At 41.8% G+C, this 22,532-nt stretch overlaps 2 protein-coding genes across 2 annotated transcripts; both read right to left on the bottom strand.

Annotated features, from left to right (window-relative positions):
• Positions 1 to 4,093: 4,093 nt before the first annotated feature.
• Positions 4,094 to 15,295, bottom strand: LOC124997698 (primary amine oxidase, liver isozyme-like). Its single transcript, XM_047571628.1, has 6 exons — positions 14,207 to 15,295; positions 9,299 to 10,909; positions 8,186 to 8,304; positions 6,779 to 6,945; positions 5,875 to 6,007; positions 4,094 to 5,797 (listed from the first exon to the last, which is right to left on the bottom strand). The coding sequence occupies exons 1-6, from the start codon at positions 14,217 to 14,219 to the stop codon at positions 5,516 to 5,518; spliced, it is 2,325 nt and encodes a 774-aa protein (XP_047427584.1). The 5' UTR covers positions 14,220 to 15,295; the 3' UTR covers positions 4,094 to 5,515.
• A 138-nt stretch (positions 15,296 to 15,433) lies between these two features.
• Positions 15,434 to 22,532, bottom strand: LOC124997699 (primary amine oxidase, liver isozyme-like). The gene is made up of 5 exons (XM_047571629.1): positions 20,771 to 22,532; positions 18,597 to 18,715; positions 17,605 to 17,771; positions 16,639 to 16,771; positions 15,434 to 16,559 (listed from the first exon to the last, which is right to left on the bottom strand). Exons 1-5 carry the CDS (start codon positions 22,341 to 22,343, stop codon positions 16,278 to 16,280), a joined length of 2,274 nt encoding a protein of 757 aa, XP_047427585.1. The 5' UTR covers positions 22,344 to 22,532; the 3' UTR covers positions 15,434 to 16,277.

The raw sequence follows: 22,532 nt of genomic DNA, 5'->3' as shown, positions 1-22,532 counted from the left end.
TAAAAACGATAATAATTAAAAATCTGAAGCGGTTAAAGCCTCCGATAGTGTAGTGTGAAACCACTGGCAGCAATTCAAACTGCCTGAGCAAACAAAGCTAAAAGAAGGACCCACTCGTCAAAACTGCTCAGACATGTTGGCGGTCATGCTAGAAAGCGACTTTAGTTATTAAGCTTCTGCAGATTTCTATTTGTACAACAAGAAGTTCAGGGGTTAATGCTTCTCATAACAAATAATTGAATAATATCGTACATTTTCTGTCCCAGGTTATGATGAACTTACTTATTTTTCTTGCTAATTTTATTCTTGATTCAATATTATAAAGGACCACGGGAACACCTTCAGAGGTCTTGCAGAGTTCACACTTCAGAGTGTCTGTGCTGTTTTGGTGGTAAGTACCGACAACATATTAGTGTGTTTCGTCCTATACTTCAGTCTAATGACATTTCTCCACAGTCGTCACAAAGGGAATTGATATCAAAGATGGGTAGATGACAAATGTTAAATGGAGTGAATGGACTGGAAATGACAAAGCCAGATTGAACCTATATTGATAGTATAGACTACCAGTTTAAAGTTTATACACACCTTCTCATTGAATCGAATGAGAAGGTGTGTCCAAACTTTTACTAGTGTGCTAGTGTACATGCACAGTGTTGACATTTCTAAGCACAGTGTATGTTTCACTTGGTCATCCACTCCAGATTTATAGATCAGAAAGACAAAGAACATTGGTTTGCCCAGCGTGCAAAAGGAAAAACGTTCTTGGTTTTCTTCAGCCACTCAGAGGATGCAGTCAGTTTCCACAAATTGGCACTTGTGTGGTCGCCTGTCAGGATGTGTCTGGCATTTGCAGTTAGATACAGAGATTAGGAAGCATTGCACAAATATGTCACAATATGCCAAACTGTACTGAAGTAGCAGGGACAACCTTCCTTGCAGCCCTTCAGTGCGAACACTGATAAGCCCTCCTACTGGTTGACCATTGTGTTTGGTTTCCCCCTTTTGCACCTTTTCTTGGAATAACATTCTGACCAGTTTCAGATGTTGCTGCCAGTAGCAGGTTACAAAAAACTATAAGTAGACCACCAGCTCCAAAACTGGAGCCCCACAAGGTTGTGTTCTGAGCCCCTTCCTATTTACCATCTACACCAAGGACCGTTTCAGTCCCTCATCCATCGCGATATATTCTAACCCACAACCATATACTTTCAAATACTTTGATGACACTGTCATACTTGCACTACTTAACTGACAATACCTCAGTTTTAGGATCTCAAGACTCCTCATTTTCCTCTTCACTCAGTGGAGCATGGGCAATTAGACTCCAGTTGAAAGCAATGATAAAAACTTCTAGTCGTTAACACCTCCAGGACGCACAGCACACCCCACAAGTCAACCCACAAAACACCTGTAACAATGAAATGAAAGTGATGAGATCACGGACTATATATAATAGTGTTTGGCATGGCAACTTGTAGTAATGTGATGATGTCACATCCTTTTCTATAGCATCTAATAACTAAATAATACATAAAACTCTCGGAAAAATGGACACTTGAATATGCATCAGTGCTATATTACCTTAAAACGACTTAAAATGACTGAAACCATCTTTGTTTTAATTTGACCCAAGTCCCGCTAGCCAACAGGGGGAGCTGTACTTGCTTTGACTTCACTTTTGAGGAGCTGTTCCTTCCATCTTCATAGAGCCTATGGTTCGAATAGTGAACTGCTTCAAATATCTTAGAATCTACCAACTTTCCCCCTTCTTCCTCACCTTGTTCGCTGTATTATATTTATTTATTTACATTATATAGTTGTTACTGCAAAACATGTATAATTTGAGGCTCATATTAATGTCTCAATGCTGATTGTAATTTGAGATTCCTATGTGCAATTATTTAACAGGGAACTGTTTGTCTTTGTCATATCCCCATAACTTTGAGTTGCCTTTATGAAACAGATGAATCCAGAATTAATTACAGTTTACTTTGGGTCTGGCTTTTCAGGTCTGCTTAAACACATCATTTGGGCCATGTCTGCAGAGCCCAGATGAGCCCAGATTAGGACCAAATGTGTGCTGTCATGGTTTTCTCATTCACCCTACCCAAAACTGGTGGTTTGTGAAATCACCCCTTGTGTGTTGTGGTGTGATTTCAATTCTAAGAAACAAGCTGCATGTGGACTTATATTTCACAGGACGTTTGTTTGTTGTCGGGGCCTTTGTTTCGCTCTCTTTGTACCGCATGTGGGCCCATTCTTAAACCCCGTTCTTTGTTGTGTGGGACAGGAAGCAGCCCAGGAAAGAAAACGTTAGAGCTACTCTGCGACCTCGCTCCTTATTTTGTTTTCATGCTGCTATCAGCAGCTTGAAAACATGTTTACAGACACGCACACGCAGCCGGTCAAAGTTGTACGTTGTAAAGGACAAACCGAAAAGCTTCTACGAACTCCTGGCGAAAGGTCAATGTCTGCTTTCTGCTTGAGATTTGGCTGAATTCTAGTTGCGGTATATGCCATTGATCAAGCTTTAATTTGTCTATCTGTTTATCTACCAACAACCCCTGCGGCCCTCTTCCACCTCGATTTTCCACCAAGTTATTTCTGTTCCCCTCATTTCCCACAGTGCGATGTGATAGATTTTCAGACCTCAAAATGATTTTTGCACAACCCACAAAATCAATTCCCATTATGATGCAAAGATGATGTTGATTAATAAGCTGAGTGTCCATTACATGCGGTGCAGCGAATGAGTCAACAAGGTCATGATATCAATCACAACCATCTTTATTTTTTGGCTTGAAATGAGTGAAGTGATTTGACCACGGATTACTCAACCACAACTAACTGCCCACCAATGTAGTATTATTTTTATCTGTCACTATGACAGCTCTACGAATGTTTCTCATGAATTAAAAAGAAAAAAGGAAAAAAGAAAACAACAGTCCCCTGGCACAGCTCTGATCTCGCTGACAAGGTCCAGATGTTCTTAAGCTGTAACACGATGCCTCGGCAAGACTTTGCTGTGTCCTGCGCTCGCTGATGCTGCTGTGAGAAATGGCAATTAGCTGCCATTTTATAGTCTACTGCTTATAAGTGGCCTAAAGTGTTGCTGTGTGCCAAACCTGAAGTGGTTTATGCTAGGAGCCAAAATAAAGCTTGAAATATTTTTGGACACAGAGGACAAAAGCCTGGGCTGGTCTAGGTGGGCGTTACATGTCTTAGCAACATCCATACCAATGCTAAGTCCAAATGTTTCCCAGCAGAACGTTGTGTTGTGGTCATAATGTTGTACCTGCTTTGTGTATATACAGTATACTGTGCGTATTACCCTATATTTAGACAGACCAACATGAGACCATGGTCAGTAGTTGCTAATCTTTTCCAACTGAACAGATCATAAAAGGTTTAGAGCAGGGGTCTTTGATGTGTTCAGTATTAAACTTGGCCTAGTGCTATTTATGAATACACATTAATATTATAATTTTGGATTCAATATTAAGCTATCCCTTTAAGAAATATATATATAAGAAAAATGTCTAATCAACCAAAGATTTTGCGACGCCCCCTGTAGTGACTCTGCGGACCCCCTTCATCAATTGAAGGTTCTGTGGAATCTAAATGCAGAAAGTGATGAGAACTCGTGTTTACAAATTTACAGGACCGGCGTAAAAGGGTTTTCCGGTCATCAGAAACATTTCTCAGAAAATGGTTCTTTTTAGGGTCTCCACTCTCCATTGTTATTCACTACAAGTGCAAGTCGTAAAACAAAGTGAAAGCTGTAAGAGAAATATTTCATTCAACTTCTGTGGAAGAGAACCACATGTTCCAACTTCACCAAGGGACACACGCACGCAACCACTGAACCATACATGCACTCGTATCCAGCTCTTTGAGCCTGTTCCCATGAAGAGTGGAGGTGGATTACTCCTCAGGCTACTTGGCTGGTCTGGTTTCAATTTTAGCCCTCCTGGGACACCACTTTGGAGGCATACTTGTGTAAGAGTTCATACTTCTGTTCTGTGAAGCAATGCATTCAGTGTCCATACATTTCCTCAAATCAATGCACAAGACAAATAATCACTTCTTATTTCTTTCTTTCTTTCTTTTTTTTTTATTTGGGAAGAAAACAACAATTACAAAAAGCAATAGTCCCAGCCTTGGACTGAATGGTCATGTTTATCAGTGCATTTATTTATCTGACCATACAGCGTTACATCACAGTTTGTATCACAGTGCTTCATCAGTAACAAACTGAGAAAAACAATCACGCCTTTCCCAATCAAAACTGGGTAATTGGTTAAGATTGAGGGTGAAAAAGAAATGAAAATGAAATGTTTTTACTCATGAAGTATCTGCAGTAAGATTCATTTATCCAACAGTGGGTCACTACTATTGGCATATAATGATAATCATGGTGTCCCTCTCATCTACGCCTGCCAGAACAGACACTCTTCCTTTTTGGAATGATCACAACAAACATGTAAAAGAGACTTCCAAAAACCTCAACAAACAAGATCTTCCCTAAAAACTTTTCCAATGCCTTCACTTGATTGTATTCTATTTGTTTTGTGTGCACAGGACGATTACAAAGTCAGAAGCAAGACAACTTTTTTAGCTTTTTCACCAGGCAGCAATTTCCATGCACCCCTCTTACTACATCCATGGCATACATGTCAACTCTAGCTGATTTGTGACACTCTAGGGTTGAAATTTAGAATTTCCAAGTATTTCAATGAGGTCCTATAAAGGGTTAATGCTACAATTAGCACATTAACGCAATAGATTTATCTAAGAGCATCTGATGCAGAGTAATACATCTTTCAGAGTGGTAATTTTCCTTTGCTAAAATAACAATCCCCTCCAGTCTCAACACCACTGCTCCCATAGACTTCCATTATAAAAGAGACACGACATAGTGCACTTTGCAGTTAAAAGTACGGTGGGGGGAAAAATGGAAAAATATATGTTTATTTTAAAAATTGAGTCACAACCAGTGTTTGCTGCGTGTGTGCTAGGCGTGTGAGGTGAAAAAGCTGGCAAAAAAAGGGCCACAGGAAATTACAGAACACTGTCAGCCTTGTACTTTTATGATGGATTTGCAGTAATCCTAGTAGAAAAGTGTGAGCAAGCTAATTGTGGGTATAAAAGCCGAGCGGCAGTAGGAGTCGGTACTGCATGTTATAAGAGGCTGCAATTTGTCCCTTGCATAGTCTTGCTAAAAATGCATGGGGCATACTGTCAAATAAATTTACATTCATCATGGCTACGGGACAATCTGTAGGGATGGCAAAAATTAGGTGAATGTGACCTCCCTTACACGTACAGTAGATGTGAGGGTTTTCAAATTTGCATGTTTTCCAAGATGCTGCTTAGTGTAGCTTTAAAGCCAATGCTAAAGTCTGCCATCTATAAAGATATTTAAGCTTATTGATAGGTTGTTAAACAATCCTGAGCACACCTCTGACTTCATCATGGAGGCTATAACCCAGCAGTGAACATTAACTGAGACCTAATCAAACTTCATGACTCCCTCGAAGCCCTGGAAGGTGAAGGTCTCCAGGACAGGACTGCAGACATCTTGAGTAAGGCAGGCCATCCTGTTGTGCTCACAACTGTCCTCTGCACCTGGCTTAATATACACTCCATCCGCAGAGTGGATGGATGGGTCCTCATCAAAGTAGTTGTGGGGCCGCAGCAGGACGCCGCCCCCATTGCCCACAGTTACTGTGTTGGGGATGTCCTCCGCGTGAGGGATGTGGAGGAAGCCAGCAGTCACCCAGGCCACCAGGTCCTGTAGAAATATCATGAAAATTATTTAAGTTTGTCAGAGTTAGCATTTTTTTACATGCAGTTTCAATGTCTATGTACCTCATCAACAATGCTTTCATTGTCTTCAATGTATTTGCTGAAGTCAACAGCTGGTGTCCACATTCCGTTTTGACTGTACAGACTGCTGCTGGTCTGCTCCAAGTCCTTATGCTTGGTGATAGCAACCTTATACCTGGAGACATAGAGAAGATGAGCAGAGAGAGATGGCTTTGCAGCAGAACCATGATAGAAAAGCCATATTCGTGAAGGTTCGAAAATGTTGATGGTGTTAAAATGTTTGGTATAAAAAAATAAATAATAATAAAAAAAAAAACATATCCACAGTCATCACTTAGATTGAATGTTACCGGGTCACTTATTACACAGAAATTGCAGGATATATCAATGAGATCCCCTTGGGATGACATGTAGCACTGTGTCATCTGCATACAGTATAAGTGAAACATACACTGACGAGCAATCAATAATGATCTCCCTAGTAGGCTTGGTTCTTTGTGTGTCCCAAAACAGGTTTCATCACACGAGGACTACAAGATCACTTGGACCAAAGCAGCAACAGTTGATCCCATAAGTCCCTGTTCACTTCAGGCATCCCCTCCAACAACTTCTTACCAGTTCCAAGATTTTCCCTTCTCTGACTATTCTTGGCAGATACTCACTACTACTGTGTGTGGGAGTATCCCACAAACCTTGCTGTTTCAGATATATTATTTTTTTTACATCCTACCCTCTGACTTTTAGAACTAATTGTTAACTTGGCTTCCAACACATCCAAGATCTTGACACATGGCATGTTCACAGGGTCATCAACATGAATGTTCTGATTGACTGGCTTGCATACATCTTCTGACAGCAGGTTCAACGCAAACCCGCTGGCAAAAGACATGTTTGCCGTCATTTTATCTTTGAGATGAGTGTTTTTTCTCCTATTTTCTAGTCCTACCTGGCCCAGGACATGGACCTTTCCTCAGCCTGACTCTCTGGAAGGTGGTCCCCTGCAAAGCTGTACACCTGGAGTCTGTAGGAGCGGTTGTGTCCCCACTTGTTGGTTTTGTTGCTGGCGATGTGGAGGTAGCGAGGAGTCTTGGTGTTATGTCGCAGGGCAGCTTCCTGCGGAGTGTCGCGGCAGATATTAATCCCTCAGTGTTCAAGTTAGGGGTGGGCGATATGACGATATTAAATCGTGAACGATTATAACGTTAAGACGATCTGTCAAACTGTAGAGATCATGGGATCGTCAAGGGCACATTCTATAAATTGCAGTTCTATGCTGATGCACCGACGCACCAGACGTATTACGTCTTCAACCTGACCGACCAATCATAGCGAATTACGGGCAGTGACGCGCTTTCTTACCCGCCTCCTTGTTTATGTGTGTAGCGGTAGCCGCATGGAGAGCCATGGCTGAAAGCCAAACGGAGTTGGTCACTAAAAAAAATTCCACTTCCATTATATGGAATTGGTTTGGAGGCGAATATTCTGTGCACAGAACAGGTTCAATCATTTGAAGAGGAAGCATCCCAAACAATATGCTGAGAGGCAAACAGCGAGGGGCCCGGCGGCACCGGTACCGCAGACGGAGGCAGCAGTTGGCGTTAGACCAAAACAGTCAACATTAATACAGGCGTTTATAACAAAGGCACTCCGTATGACAAGTCAAGCAAGCGATGGAAAGAGGTAATAAAAGCAGTTAACCTTTCATCTTGCAGTAGATATGGTACCATTCAAGACGGTAGAAAACTTTCGGTTACTACCTTTGCAAGAGTGCACTTTATTAGAAAGTTGTTGTTGTTTACCTTAAACTTAAAATAAAATCTATTAAGAAAGGTTATTTGGACTAAATTGTCTGTTTTTCATTTTTCAATTTCAGATCATGATAAAATAATTTTATTTAAAAAAAAAAAAAAAAAAATCGTGATATGATATTTCTGCCATATTGTCCATCCCTAGTTCAAGTCATAACAAAACAACGAGTCAACAGAAGAAAATGACTGGTAAGTTGAGGTTCTTTCAACAGATGGTGATTTCAAATAAAATAGAGTATACATAAATTTTTTTTAAAAAAAATACCGTAGACTGTGAAACTACATGCACATCTTCCATTCCTTTCTCAGTTTTTCTTGAACAAATGTGCAGAGAAGAAATTTCATTTCAATTTTGTAAGACCATGGCATCAAAATCGATAACAATTCAGTATGTTTAATATAGACTCTAAAGGTAGGCTACTTACATTACTTAATTAGCTGGTCAATGTCTGGCATTGGTGTTCACAGACAGAAATCTTTATAAAATAAGTAATATATCATAAAAAAGAAAGACTTTGCACATGTGATGCAAGATCAGTGCAGACCTGTTCTGTGTTGAGCTGCTTCTCCACCAGTTGGGGCACCATAGCATAGCGATCGGGCATCCAGGGCAATGACACATTAACATACTCCATGTCTTTGGTCTGGAATATATTCCTCACACCTGCAGAAAAGACAATTATTTTTTTTTTTAATATCTGCATTTCAGTGCTTCTGTGGATCCTTGTCAATGAGTCCAAGTTAATAAATGCATTCTTTACTGGATTTAAGAATTTTGGGGGATTGATGAAACCCCAGAAAATGAGGAGCAATTCTGTAAATCTTCTGTGCATTTTAGAGTCTTTTAGCTCATGGTCTTGGTTTTACAGCTTTACTTTTTGTATATATTTTCACATTCCTGCATTAGTTTTAAATCAAACCACAATAACCATCAATCCTCATCCAAACATCTGCATATTTAATGCTGAGAACCATCTTGCTGTCACTCTGGAACAGTCAGAGGGCTTTAGACAGTTGTAGGAAATTGGCACTAGCACTGATCATTTAAACTATGATTCATAAAACATTTGGTATCTCATAACAGGGGGCCCTAAGAGCTCAGCACATATCTTGAAAAAAAACAAAACATGAACTTTCAGAGCACACATGCTACTGTCTACTCAAAATATGCTAAACTCGCAATTCCATGTGGCCCTTCAACCCTTTGTTTTGTTTAGTAAATACTTTTCAAATAGACCAATAACACCTGCCTGGGCTGGCTACAGCTGCAGGTTTATTCAGGGTGAATTTAAAAGGAGTTATGTCGCCCTCTGGGGGTGGTTTGTGGTCAATATCCATTTCATCTAATATAAATCAATCTCCATTTACTTTATAAGTTTATGTGTCATATACCGTGTTAATATGAGCTAATAAGCACATCTGTTACAAAATTATGTTTCTACACAGAACAACTTGTTTTAAACGTGTCAATTAAAATAAGGTGGCCCCAGTCTCGCCCAAGGCCCCGTGTTACCTAGAGACGCCCCTGGCAATACCTGAAGTATTTAAGGGGGTGCAAAAAAAAACTTTGCCAATAGCCAACAAAAATACTCAAGATGCACAGGCTAAAACAGAGAAGTTTGCAGGAGACACTAGCAACATACGGACAGGATACTCACCAGCCACATCCAGGTCAACTTTGAAGTTGATGAAGTGGGTGTGGATGTTCCCCAGCACTTTTTCCGCCACCTGGTGTCCGAATTTCAGACTGCCCTTCACCAGGTAGGAAGAGGAGATGTAACCGGTGGCGTGCACTTTGGCCTCCACGGCTCCGTTCTGGTAGAAGATGAAATCCCACATGTAGTCGTAGTTCCCTATAGCTGTGATGGTCCTAAACACCAGAGCGCTATTCGCCATCCCTCCAAAACTATTATGGAAAAAGTCAGAGAAGTGCCTTCGCAGGGGCTGACCCATGTTGTGCTCAAAGATGCAGATTGAGTTCCTGAATCTCATCGGGGCTGAGATATCGATGTAACGGTATGTGTCCACGTAAGTTGCCTCGTAGGGGCAATCCACGCCACGGACTAGTTCGTGTGCGAAGCGTCCTATCCCGATGCTCGAATCCAGAAACTTGGTGAGGATCATCCCCGGCGTCACCGAGCCGTACACAGACATGGCCTCCTGCACGCTCAGTTCGTAGACGATCCTCTCACCTTTAAACCGCACATCAAACACCCTCATGCCAGTGAGAGAGCTCAGTCCGAAGGCGAAACTCCAGTCCAGGTAGAGGACATGGTTGTCCTTGACGCTGTAGCGCTTCCCCTCTGCGTAAAACTGTTGCGGGCCGATCTGCAGAGGTTTGGTCTTGGGTTTCAGAAAGCCATAATCAGGCGGATTCCTGTAAACTATTTTGTCAACAGACCCACTATCATATTGCTGCCGAAGCTCCTCCACGGAGTCAAAGTATTTGCCGTTGTAAAATACTCGCTCCAGTCTCCACTGGGACGCGTTTACGCTCTCGTGGTTGAGCAGCACCTCGAAGCCCACCGGGTGGATGTACATGCCGCTCCTGTCCCTAAAGAACGACACCCAAGTCTTCCTGTCTCCCGATCGGACTCCACGGGGCATCTGCTCGAACGCGTTTAGGTGCTCTCCCTGGCCCACGCCGAAGCTTTCGTTCAGGAGCTTCTTCAACTTGACGAAAATCTCAGTTTCAAACAATTTGAAAATCAAGACATATTCCCCAATGGTGACTGTACGTGAATTGATTGGCAGACTCGTGTTGTATCTCTCTATAGTGACATCCCTGTGGAATGTCGGGTTGGGAAGAGGCCCCACTACATACTCCTTGATGTAGCCTCTAGTGCCGTAAAAGACCACCACTGTCGCCTCTCTTACCGGCTTGGCACCTTTCCCATCCAAGTAAGCCAGCGCTTCAGCTTTCTTTGGAAGAGAAAGGTCAATTAAAAACAGATAGTTTTGCGATGGCTTGGTGGTCTGGTTGATGGATATATCCAAATCTTTCTGCTTGAGCATGTACTGCTGGACCTGCACGTACTCCTCCCGGGTGAGGTCGGCGAACACGAGGCTGCGCTCGTCGTGGGTGCCCCTCGGCGGGTGGACAGGGTGAGCGGAGCATTTGGGCGACCTGCTGGAGTGGATGCCAATCAGGACGATGTTGACAATGATGGAGGTCAGGACGAAAAGGATGAGCGCCCACTTCACCAGAGAGTTCATCCTCCGCTCTACCATTACGCGCACGCTTGGAGAAGAGAGAGCAGAGGAATGTTCTGGGGGAGAGGAACCAGTCAGGAAAATTTGGAAAGGGGAGGCGCGCCCTTTCCCTCCCACCCTCTCTTCCTATATCACATAACCTCTTGACCCGCCCTCCTTCGAATGAACAATTATAGAAGTGCGGTTTTATTTAGCCTCTGTTCTGCTCGTCACGGATGTTTACGCACGACATTTAATATTGTGATAATAACCTCGATTAAATGCTTTAGAAAGAACGGAAAAGACAAAGGATGTTTTGTGAGCAGTAGTCTAATACTTTTTCTATTCTATTTATTTTTATCTACAGTTGGTTGCAAAGGTTGGCAAAAACTAAAAAATAAATAAATAAAACTTAATATGGCTCAGTTGTCTTGGAAGTTGCGTAAAGTTTATACTTTGCACAAAATGTCATTGCATATAGAAAGGTCCTTGAAATGTCCTTGCAGTTCCTTGTAAATTATATTTCCCTTAATCGGCTGAATATTTTTAGCAGGACGTTTGAGATTATCTCTGTCCTGCCTTTCTCTGAATCTCCTGTTGTGTCATCCGAGTCCCGTCAGAAAAAATAGAATGTTGGTCATAATCTGCCTACTTTTGACTCGCCCTGCATCCTGCTAGCCCGATGGGAAATGTTTGTTTTTCAGAACAGGCATGAGGCCAACATTCACTTTCACGTATTGATGTGCTTGATAGCCATGGGAATTCCAGAACTGGATGTAAGAAAACAACCATGGTTTTTAAGTGAGGCCAAACTAGTTTGGATAAAGAGAGTCTTACAGTATGATATTTTCATGTGTAACCGGCATATTTACATTCACTTTGCATATTCCCTCATTAAAAACCTCCATATGTTACTTTTTTTTTGCATGTATTGCTGTTCTTCAAAGGTAGAGTGCAGTAGCAACATTTATGGCAGTGTTCAGGCTTATAATTCAGTGTTCTTGGGTAAGTCTGTAAAATCTCAGGATCAGTCCTGCCCAGATGTGTGTATTTTATCTCATTCTTCCTGGTAGATCCTCTGACGCAACGTCAACTAGATTTATTGATGTTGTTATTGTCTGCTCTCTGCTTGCACCATTTAAGGATGTTTGTCTTCTGCGTACTTTTGTGCATGTCCTGAATGTTTCCAGCCTTTTTAGGCACCTTCAGATCAAACTCTTTGTTTTGTTCTGATTCTTACAGTATTGCATCATACTTACAGTAGTTCTGTGTGACACGCAACAGAAGTTACACCTGACAACACCCTTTTCCTCAGGTTATGTCTCATATGTGTCAGATTGCCAGCTCTGTATTTATGTCTCCAAACTATCAATGAACACACATACACTTACAACACTCAAGATTCCTCTTGTGCTCTTACCCCGAAGTAGGAACTAAAGTCTAAAAACAGAGTTCTAATAAATGTGATTGTTCTCCGTTCCTGTTGCTCCTGCTGATTCTTAAGCACCTTTTGTTATCACATCAAAATGAACTTGATGTCACCATTCAGTCTCCTAAAAATAGCTTTTATGCTTGTCCATGATGTTCTCAGACGCCAGGTTATACCCTAACCAACTCATGTCCTGTGAAGTGAGTGATAAGCAAAGTCACTTATCAGTATTTTCCACATGCACTATCAAAACTCACACTTCTTTTACAGCTCACAGATCAGTACATGGGGCGAGCTTGTACGACTTTCTTTCCCACCAAAGGCTTGCTGCTTGCGTAACTCCTCTCTGAGCTCTTGGCAGAGCCCTGACTCTTTGATTGGCTCGTGATAGCAGCTGACCTGAGAGGGATTCGCTGGTCATAAATATTTAAAAGTGTGCGGAGAGGATGAATGGGGGCTGCTAGCTCTCTGCCCAACACACACACACGCACGGATACGCACACCAACGCAGACACATAACGTCTGTTACCACTTAAACTTTACAAATGGTTGTTTAGGTTGACCCTGTGGGCTCAATACATTCCAGCTATCTTTTTTGGGAATGTAGCATGATATATTGTCTTCATGCTTTCATTTATTCTCGCCTTGTTTAGTTTAGCTCTAGCTGTAGACGCCTCAAAAACTATTTAGGTCTCAGCTCCCTCATCTTCCCTATGAAGTCTTTTCAAGCTCACAGGTGTACACATTTAGGAACGACTTTCAGGAAAATTCAACAACTAGTTGCCATAAAGTCCTAACTGATTCTCGCATTTGTTAGTGGGATAAGTACAATTTTGTGGTTTAATGCCACATATTTTCAATGAAATGCCTACACAGCACTATTCTCACCACGTTCCATGTCATTTAACACAGTAAAATATAATTTTAACAGAATTAAATATTTACATGCACTTGCACTGTATCACGTATTTCAAGCTTTGCCCATTTCACAATTGCTCAGGCTATGGAAACACTCAGAAATGTTTTTTTTTTTTATATCAGAGGTATACAAAGACTTCTTTGGACTTCTTTGCTTATAAAAAAATATAAAAGAAAATTATGTGTAATTGTGGAATACAAGTCTTCATCTAAATGCAGAAAGTGATGAGGACTCCCTCTGGGGTGGATTTGTAAAGTTGTGCATGTTAAAATGGACACACAGTTTTAGCTCCAAAATACTAAAAAATACTAAAAAAAAAATAGGTGTAAATCTTTCAAAGTCACTATTTTTTTTTTTTTTTGTCACATTAACTAAATGTTCAAGTTAAATCTAAATTTTTAATTTACATCTAAATGTTAAATCTAAATGTAAATATTAAACCTAAATGTAAATGTTAAATCCAAATGTTAAATGCTAACTCTAAATGTTAAGTGTAGCGTTTATTTAGCTACATTTATTTAGCTTATATTTAGCTAATGCCATGTACAGAGCTGGTGGAGCCCTGAGGTGACATTTCTGTCCAGATGTAGTAGCATTAGCTTTAGGATGCTGTGGACTGTAAATGTCCAGCAGACAGTACAGTGCTGCAGTATCAAAACAAATGCGATTCGTATGGAGTACGTTTATCTAACTAATCTAGCTACATGTGCTGCTAGTTTAAGCTACCCCACAAACCTTGTTGTTTCAGAAATATTTTAACCCAGCTCTCTGGCTGTAATGATGGGGCCCTTGTCAAAGTTGTTCTGGTGCTCACAACTGCACATTTTTCTTACATCCAACTCTGACTTTTAGAACAAATTGTCAACTCAGCTTCCATCACACAGGGCCATCAACATGAATATTCTGCTTGACTGGCTTGCATACATCTTCTGCCAGCAGGTTCAACGCAAACCTGCTGGCAAAAGACATGTTTGCAGTCATTTTATCTTTGAGATGAGTGTTTTTTCTCCTATTTTCTAGTCCTACCTGGCCTGAACATGGACCTTTCCTTAGCCTGGCTCTCTGGAAGGTGGTCCCCTGCAAAGCTGTACACCTGGAGTCTGTAGGAGCGGTTGTGTCCCCACTTGTTGGTTTTATTGTTGGCGATGTGGAGGTAGCGAGGAGTCTTGGTGTCATGTCGCAGGGCAGCTTCCTGTGGTGTGTCACGGCAGATATTAATCCCCAGTGTTCAAGTCATAACAAAACAAAACAATTCATCCTCTGCTCTACCATTACGTGCGCGCTTGGAGAAGAGAGGAGAGGAATGAAACAACTTAATACGACTCAGTTGAGAGTATATCTATCCTGCCTTTTTGTGAATTGCCGATCTCCTGTTGTGTCCTGTGTCCCGTCAGGTCACACAGAAACAAAGGATGTTGGTCTTAATCAGCCTGCTTCTGATTCGCCCTGCATCCTGTTAGCCTGATGGGACATGTTTGTATTTCAGAACAGGCATGAGGCCAACATCCTCTTTCACATATTGATGTGCTTGATAGCCATGGGAATTCCAGATCTAGATTCAAGACAACAGCCATGGTTTTTAAGTGAAGCCAAACTAGTTTGGATAAAGAGAGTCTTACAGTATGATATTTTCATGTGTAACCGGCAGATATTTACCTTAACTTTGCACATTGCCCCATAAAAAAACTTTTATGTGTTACATTTTTTGCATGTATCACTGCTCATCATAAGGTAAAGTACAGTGGCAACATTTACAGTCGTATTCAGGTTTATAATTCAGTGTTCTTGGTAATTAAAATCTCAGGATCAGTCCCAGATGTGTGCATTTTATCCCATAGAAGTAGATGTATATTTTTTGGGCATTTTAGCCTGAAAAAATGAAAAGGTCTCGTAAGTTTTTTTTTTTTTTTTTTTTTTTGTCGCAGTCAGTGGCCATCTGTCTTACCACAGCCTCAAATGGAGCACAGTTTATTTTTGCTTGCTTCTGTTTAGGGACCCTGCTCTCCTTTGTCATTTACATCATATTACTGCCTTTCTTTAACAAGTGCAAGTCATAAAACTAAGTGAAGAGAGAGAATTATATGTAAGAGAAATATTGCCCCTCTGGCTGGGACGCCACTTTGAAGGTATACATGTGTAAAAGTTCAGACTTCTGTTCTGTGAAACAATCATTTCAGTGTCCATAAATTTCCTCAGATCAATGCACAACACAAAGTCACAGCTTGGAGCCACATAGGAATGGCCCCGCCTTGGTCATGTTTATCAGTGCATTTATTTATCTGACTATATTACATCACATTTCGTATCGCAGAGCTTCATCGTTAACAAACTGAGAAAAACAATCATGTCCGTCCAAATCAAAATTTGGTGATTGGTTTAGATTGAGGCTGAAAGAGAAATGAAAATTATTACAAATATTTAACTAATAAAATATCTGTGATGAGATAAGATCATCCTGATTTATCCAACAGTGGGTCACTACTACTGGCATTTAAAAATAATTATGGTGTCCATCTCATGTACGCCTGGCAGAACAGACACTCTCCTTTCATTTTTTAGAACAGTCACAACAAGATACAGATACAGAATATCTATTTCTTCCAAATGGCAATTGTCTATTGCTAAAAGAAAAAATCTCCAGCAGCAACACCATTGTTCACATAGACTTCCATTATAAAAGAGACTCTACACAGTCGACTGTACTTTGCAGGTAAAAGTACAGTGGGTGAAAAATGGAAAAATATATATTCATTTTAAATATTTATGCCTTAAGTCACAAGAGCCCTAAATTGTACCTTGCATAGTCTTGCCAAACATACATGTGGCGTACTGTCACATAAATTTACATTCATCATGGCCATTCTGGAAACATTCTGAGACAATCTGTAGGGATGGCAAAAATGTGTCGAATGTGTTCTTTCTTCCACGTACATTAGAAAATTTGCACAAGATGCTGCCCAGTGCAGCTTTGAAGCCAATGCTAAAGTCTGCCATTTAAAAAGACATTTGAGCTTATTGATAGATTGTTAAACAACCCTGAGAACACCTCTGACTTCCTCGTGGAGGCTATAACCCAGCAGTGAACATCAACTCAGACCTAATCAAACTTCATGCTTGTGAAGAAGCCCTGGAAGGTGAAGGTCTCCAGGACAGGACTGCAGACATCTTGAGTAAGGCAGGCCATCCTGTTGTGCTCACAACTGTCCTCTGCACCTGGCTTAAAATACACTCCGTCCGCAGAGTGGATGGACGGGTCTTCATCAAAGTAGTTGTGGGGCCGCAGCAGGACCCCGCCCCCATTGCCCACAGTTACTGTGTTGGGGATGTCCTCCGCGTGAGGGATGTGGAGGAAGCCAGCAGTCACCCAGGCAACCAGGTCCTGTAGAAACATCATGCAAATGATTTAAGTTAAGTTAGCATTTTTTTTTTTTTTACATTCAGGTTCCATGTCTATGTACCTCATCAACAATGCTTTCATTGTCTTCAATGTATGTGCTGAAGTCAACAGCTGGTGTCCACATGTCGTTTTGACTGTACAGACTGCTGCTGGTCTGCTCCAAGTCCTTATGCTTGGTGATAGCAACCTTATACCTGGAAACATAGAGAAGATGAGCAGAGAGTGATGGCTTTGCAGCAGAACCATGATAGAAAAGCCATATTCATGAAGATTCAAAAATGTTGACTTTGGCCAAAACAGAAATCCACAATTGAATCACTTGGTAACATCAAAATATTTCCAGGTCACTTATAACATAAATTGCAGGTCTTGGGACAACATATAGCATTGTGTCATCTGCATATAAGTGAAACATACACTGATGAGCCAAATCATAACAATCATCTCCCTAACAGGCTTGGTTCTTTTAGTGTCCCCAAACAGGTTTCCTCCTATCGAAGACTACAGGATCTCTAAAGTGCCGTGTGGTACCTGGACCAAAGCAGCAACAGCCAGTCTTGTAAGTCCCTGTTGCGAGATGGACCTATTGCAAATCAGACTTCAGGCATCGTCTCCAACGTCCTCTCACCAGTTCCAAGATTCCCCCTTGTCTGACTATTCCTGGCAGATAGTCACCACTACTGTGTGTGCGAGTACCCCACAGACCTTGTTGTTTCAGAGATATTTTAACCCAGCTTCGAGACTGTAATGATGGGGCCCTTGTCAAAGTTGTTGTGGTGCTCACAACTGCACATTTTTCTTACATCCAACCCATCGATTTTTAGAACAAATTGTCAACTCAGCTTCCATCACATCCAGATCTTCACACATGGCATGTTCACAGGGTCATCAACATGAATGTTCTGATTGACTGGCTTGCATACATCTTTTGCCGGCAGGTTCAATGCAAACCTGCTGGTAAAAAACATGTTTGCAGTGATTTTATCTTAAAGATGAGAGTTTTTTTTCTCCAGCTGTCGAGTCCTACCTGGCCCAGGACATGGACCTTTCCTCAGCCTGGCTCTCTGGGAGGTGGTCACCTGCAAAGCTGTACACCTGGAGTCTGTAGGAGCGCTTGTGTCCCCACTTGTTGGTTTTGTCACTGGCGATGTGGAGGTAGCGAGGAGTCTTGGTGTCATGTCGCAAGGCAGCTTCCTGCGAAGTGTTGCATCAGATATTAGTCCCCCATTCAATGTTCTAGACATAACAAAACAACAAATCAAGCAGGGGTCAGTATTAATGATAAGATAGATATCATATTACGATATATTGCAATATTCTACATAGTTCACTTAAAATTTTTAAATGCAGCTTTAAATACACATGGTACATATGACAGTTATAATTCACTGGACAAATTGAGTCAAAATACAAGATCAATGCAAATGAGCCATTTCCAATTCATTGCACTTGTGCAGAAAAAGTGGTGGTCAAAAGTGGTGGTCAAAAAAATAATATTGCAATATATTGCCATATCGATATTTTTTCCCACCCCTAGAGACAATTGATATCTGAGTGGTAAGTTGAGATTCTACTGACAGATGACGATTTCAAATAAAATATAGAAAAAAAACATACTGTAGACTATGAAACTACGTGAACATGTTTAATTTCTTTCTCGGTTTTTCTTAAACAAATGTGCAGAGAAGTAGTTTCATTTAATGTATGTATGACCATGACATCAAAATTGGTAAGAAATCAGTATGTTTAATATAGACTCTACATGTAGGCTACTTACATTATTGAACTAACTGGTCAATATCTGACTTTGCTGTTTACTGACATGCATCGTTACAAACTAAGTAACTGAGTAAGACACAGTGTTCCCTGAGCAGAGAACATTTAGAGCTGTCTCCATATCAAAGCTTTAGATCCTTTGTTACTGACCTTTGTTGCACACTAGTACTTGTTCCTGTTATTCTAATTTACATGTCATAAAAAAGAAAGACTTTGCACATGTGATGCAAGATCAGTGCAGACCTGTTCTGTGTTGAGCTGCTTCTCCACCAGTTGGGGCACCATAGCATAGCGATCGGGCATCCAGGGCAATGACACATTAACATACTCCATGTCTTTGGTCTGGAATATATTCTTCATACCTGCGGAAGAGACAATTAAAAAATGTCTGTCATTTTAGAGTCTTTTAGCTCATTGTATTGATTTTACCGCTTTAATTTTTCTACATATTTTTGCATTCCTGTATTAGTCTAAAATCAAACTTCATTCATCAAACACCTGGATATTTCAGGCTAAGAACCATCTTGCTGTCGCTCTGCAACAGGCAGAGGGCTTTAGAATGTTTTAGGAACCTGGCACTACCACAGGTCATTTGATTCGTAAAAGATTTGCTGTATTATGCCAGGCAGTCTTAAGAACTCTTGGAAAAACACATGCACTTTAAAAACACAGACACTACGGCCTACTCAAGATACACTACACTCGCAATGGCCTTTGTTTTGTTTCGTAAAATCTTTGCAAGTAAGCAAATCAAAGGCTCATTCCCAGCCCAGTGGCATTGCTTTTCAATGGATAGATGAAGTCAAACCAATTTGCATCCTTCTGACCCAGGTACACCCATGCAAATCACATCAGTGGATAGATATGATTGGTACACCTCTTGCAGTGAATGACCAGTCTGATCCACCATTCAAGGACTTTTGAAACTTAAGCCAATTTCACATCGACCTGAAAAATGCGGGTAGACATGGGTCGAATAACCCAGCAATCGACCCAGGATTTATCGGGTTGGCTCACCTTCGATGTGAACAGGAATGCCGTGTTGACCCACTAATTGACACTATGATGTTGATGTACCTGCCTGTCACATTCTGATTTTGTCACTGGACGGCCTGTCAGACTGTGTCTTTGTAGAAGCTCCAGGGCTGTGAACAGCTCAAAAACAGAGCAAAGTTTTGGTTCCCTCCCTTAAGAGACCGGTCCGACAGAGAGACTGAAGGGGAGAGATTTTTTTCCATTTTTTCAATCAGGTTGATCAAATGCGTTTTTACACCATTTTTGATGGAAGCGCCTAGGTGAAGTAGCCCTACGTCGTGTTCGAGAAATTGCACCGGGGAATCTTGATGTGAACGGCTCATGCTTTGTTTATATACAGCCTATATAGCCTTATGGCACACCTTTTTATCGATCATGGCAGCTCACTGGCAAGACCGTGAAGGAAGCTAGCTTAATTAGTCTAGTGATTTTTTTTAACTTTTTTTTTACCATGGACCCTTCACTGGTGTGCGATATTTATACTTGTGCGCTCGTCAGTCTGGCTTGCTCTGTAACAACTCCACCCAAACATCAAACAGTGGGGTTGATTTTTGTTTCTACTTGCTGCTTCACTTTCAACAATAGCGACTAAAACTTTTGCTGAAATTTCAGACGAATTCAGACAAACTTGCGTTATACAAATGTCTGTATGTCCTCAGTTAACCTTTCCGATTCTTTATTGTGCCAAATCAATCAATTTGATTTTACAGCAACACTGCAGCACTTGAGGCCTAAATTACGCACTCGTGGGTGTTGGAGTTGACATCCCTCCCTCAGCGGACAAGGAAACACCATGCTACACAATCAATGCTACTGTTGCTATGTAACTGACCAAACAACTGGATCACCTTGGACACTGTTTTGCCAACTACTTTTGTACATTTATTGATAATGCTAATTCTGTAACTTTTTGATTACATTGTTTATTTTATTTTACTAGATTTATTTCATTTTTTTATTACTTATGTTTTCTGTCTTTAATCTAAACTTATTTTGTTTTATCTTTCTTTCTACTTGTGATTTTTAAGAGTTTTACTTTCATGTGCAACTAAGCTAGTGTGACCAAGTAATTTCCCTTGTGTATCATTAAGGTCTGTCTAAATCTAAGTCTATTAGTTTATATGCCATATACTCTGTTGTAAGAGCAAATAAGCACATCTGTTAAAAAATATGTTCCTACACAGCACAACTTGTTTCAAAGATCTCAATAAAAGTAAGGGGGCCCCAGTCTTGCCCAGGGCCCCGTGTTGGCCAGAGACGCCCCTGACATTTGAAGCAATTAGGGGGAAAACACTTTGCAAATAGCAACATAAAGGCCACAGGCTAAAACAGAGATGTTTTCAGCAATTTTTACACTGGCAACTAATGGACAGGATACTCACCACCCACATCCATGTCAACCTTGAAGTTGATGAAGTGGGTGTGGATGTTCCCCAGCACATTCTCCGCCACCTGGTGTCCGAATTTCAAACTGCCCTCCACCAGGTAAGAAGAGGAGATGTAACCGGTGGCGTGCACTTTGGCCTCCACGGCTCCGTTCTGGTAGAAGATGAAATCCCACATGTAGTCGTAGTTCCCTATAGCTGTGATGGTCCTAAACACCAGAGCGCTATTCGCCATCCCTCCAAAACTATTCTGGTAAAAGTCAGAGAAGTGCCTTCGCAGGGGCTGACCCATGTTGTGCTCAAAGATGCAGATTGAGTTCCTGTATCTCATCGGGGCTGGGATATCGATGTAACGGTATGTGTCCACGTAAGTTGCCCCGTAGGGGCAATCCACGCCACGGACTAGCTCATATGCGTAGCGTCCTATCCCGGTGCTCGAATCCAGAAACTTGGTGAGGATCATCCCCGGCGTCACCGCGCCGTACACAGACATGGCCTCCTGCACGCTCAGCTCGTAGACGATCCTCTCACCTTTAAACCGCACATCAAACACCCTCATGCCAGTGAGAGAGTTCAGTCCGAAGGCGAAACTCCAGTCCAGGTAGAGGACATGGTTGTCCTTGACGCTGTAGCGCTTCCCCTCTGCGTAAAACTGTTGCGGGCCGATCTGCAGAGGTTTGGTCTTGGGTTTCAGAGAGCTATAATCTGGCGACTTCTTGTAAACGATTTTCTTAACGGATCCGCTATCATATTGATGCTGAAGCTCCTCCAAGGAGTCAAAGTATTTGCCGTTGTAAAATACTCGATCCACTCTCCACTGGGACTCGTTTACGCTCTCGTGATTGAGCAGCACCTCGAAGCCCACTGGGTGTATGTACATGCCGCTCCTGTCCCTAAAGAACGACATCCAAGTCTTCCTGTCTCCCGATCGGACCCCACGGGGCAAATGCTCGAACGTGTTCAGTTTCTCTCCCTGGCCCACGCCGAAGCTTTCTTTCAGGAGTTTCTCCAACTTGGGGTAAAGCTCAGTTTCAAAAAACTTGGAAATCAAGACATGTTCCCCAATGGTGACTGTACGTGAATTGATTGGCAGACTCGTGTTGTATCTCTCTATAGTGACATCCCTGTGGAATGTCGGGTTGGGAAGAGGCCCCACCACATACTCCTTGATATAGCCTCTAGTGCCGTAAAAGACCACCACTGTCGCCTCTCTTACCGGCTTGGCACCTTTCCCATCCAAGTAAGCCAGCGCTTCAGCTTTCTTTGGAAGAGAAAGGTCAATTAAAAACAGATAGTTTTGCGATGGCTTGGTGGTCTGGCTGATGGATAAGTCCAAATCTTTCTGCTTGAGCATGTACCGCTGGACCTGCGCGTACTCCTCCTCGGTGAGGTCGGCGAACACGAGGCTGCGCTCGTCGTGGGTGCCCCTCGGCGGGTGGACAGGGTGAGCGGAGCATTTGGGCGACCTGCTGGAGTGGATGGCAATCAGGACGATGTTGAGAATGACGGAGGTCAGGACGAAAAGAATGAGCGCCCACTTCACCAGGGGGTTCCTCCTCCGCTCTGCCATTGTGCGCACGCTTGGAGAAGAGAGAGCAGAGGAAGAGAGGAAGAGGCAGGAATCGGGCACGTTTGAAAAGGGGAGGTGCGCCTTTCAAAGTCCTTTTTCCTCCCACGCTCTCTGCACAGACAACATAACCTCTTGACTCGCCCTCCTTTTTTTTAGAATGAATAATTATGGAACTGTGGTTTTATACAA

This window comes from Mugil cephalus, chromosome 20 (genome assembly GCF_022458985.1).
Source record: "Mugil cephalus isolate CIBA_MC_2020 chromosome 20, CIBA_Mcephalus_1.1, whole genome shotgun sequence".
NCBI classification, from domain to species: Eukaryota; Metazoa; Chordata; class Actinopteri; order Mugiliformes; family Mugilidae; genus Mugil; species Mugil cephalus.
This window is presented reverse-complemented; position numbering and strand designations above follow the sequence as displayed.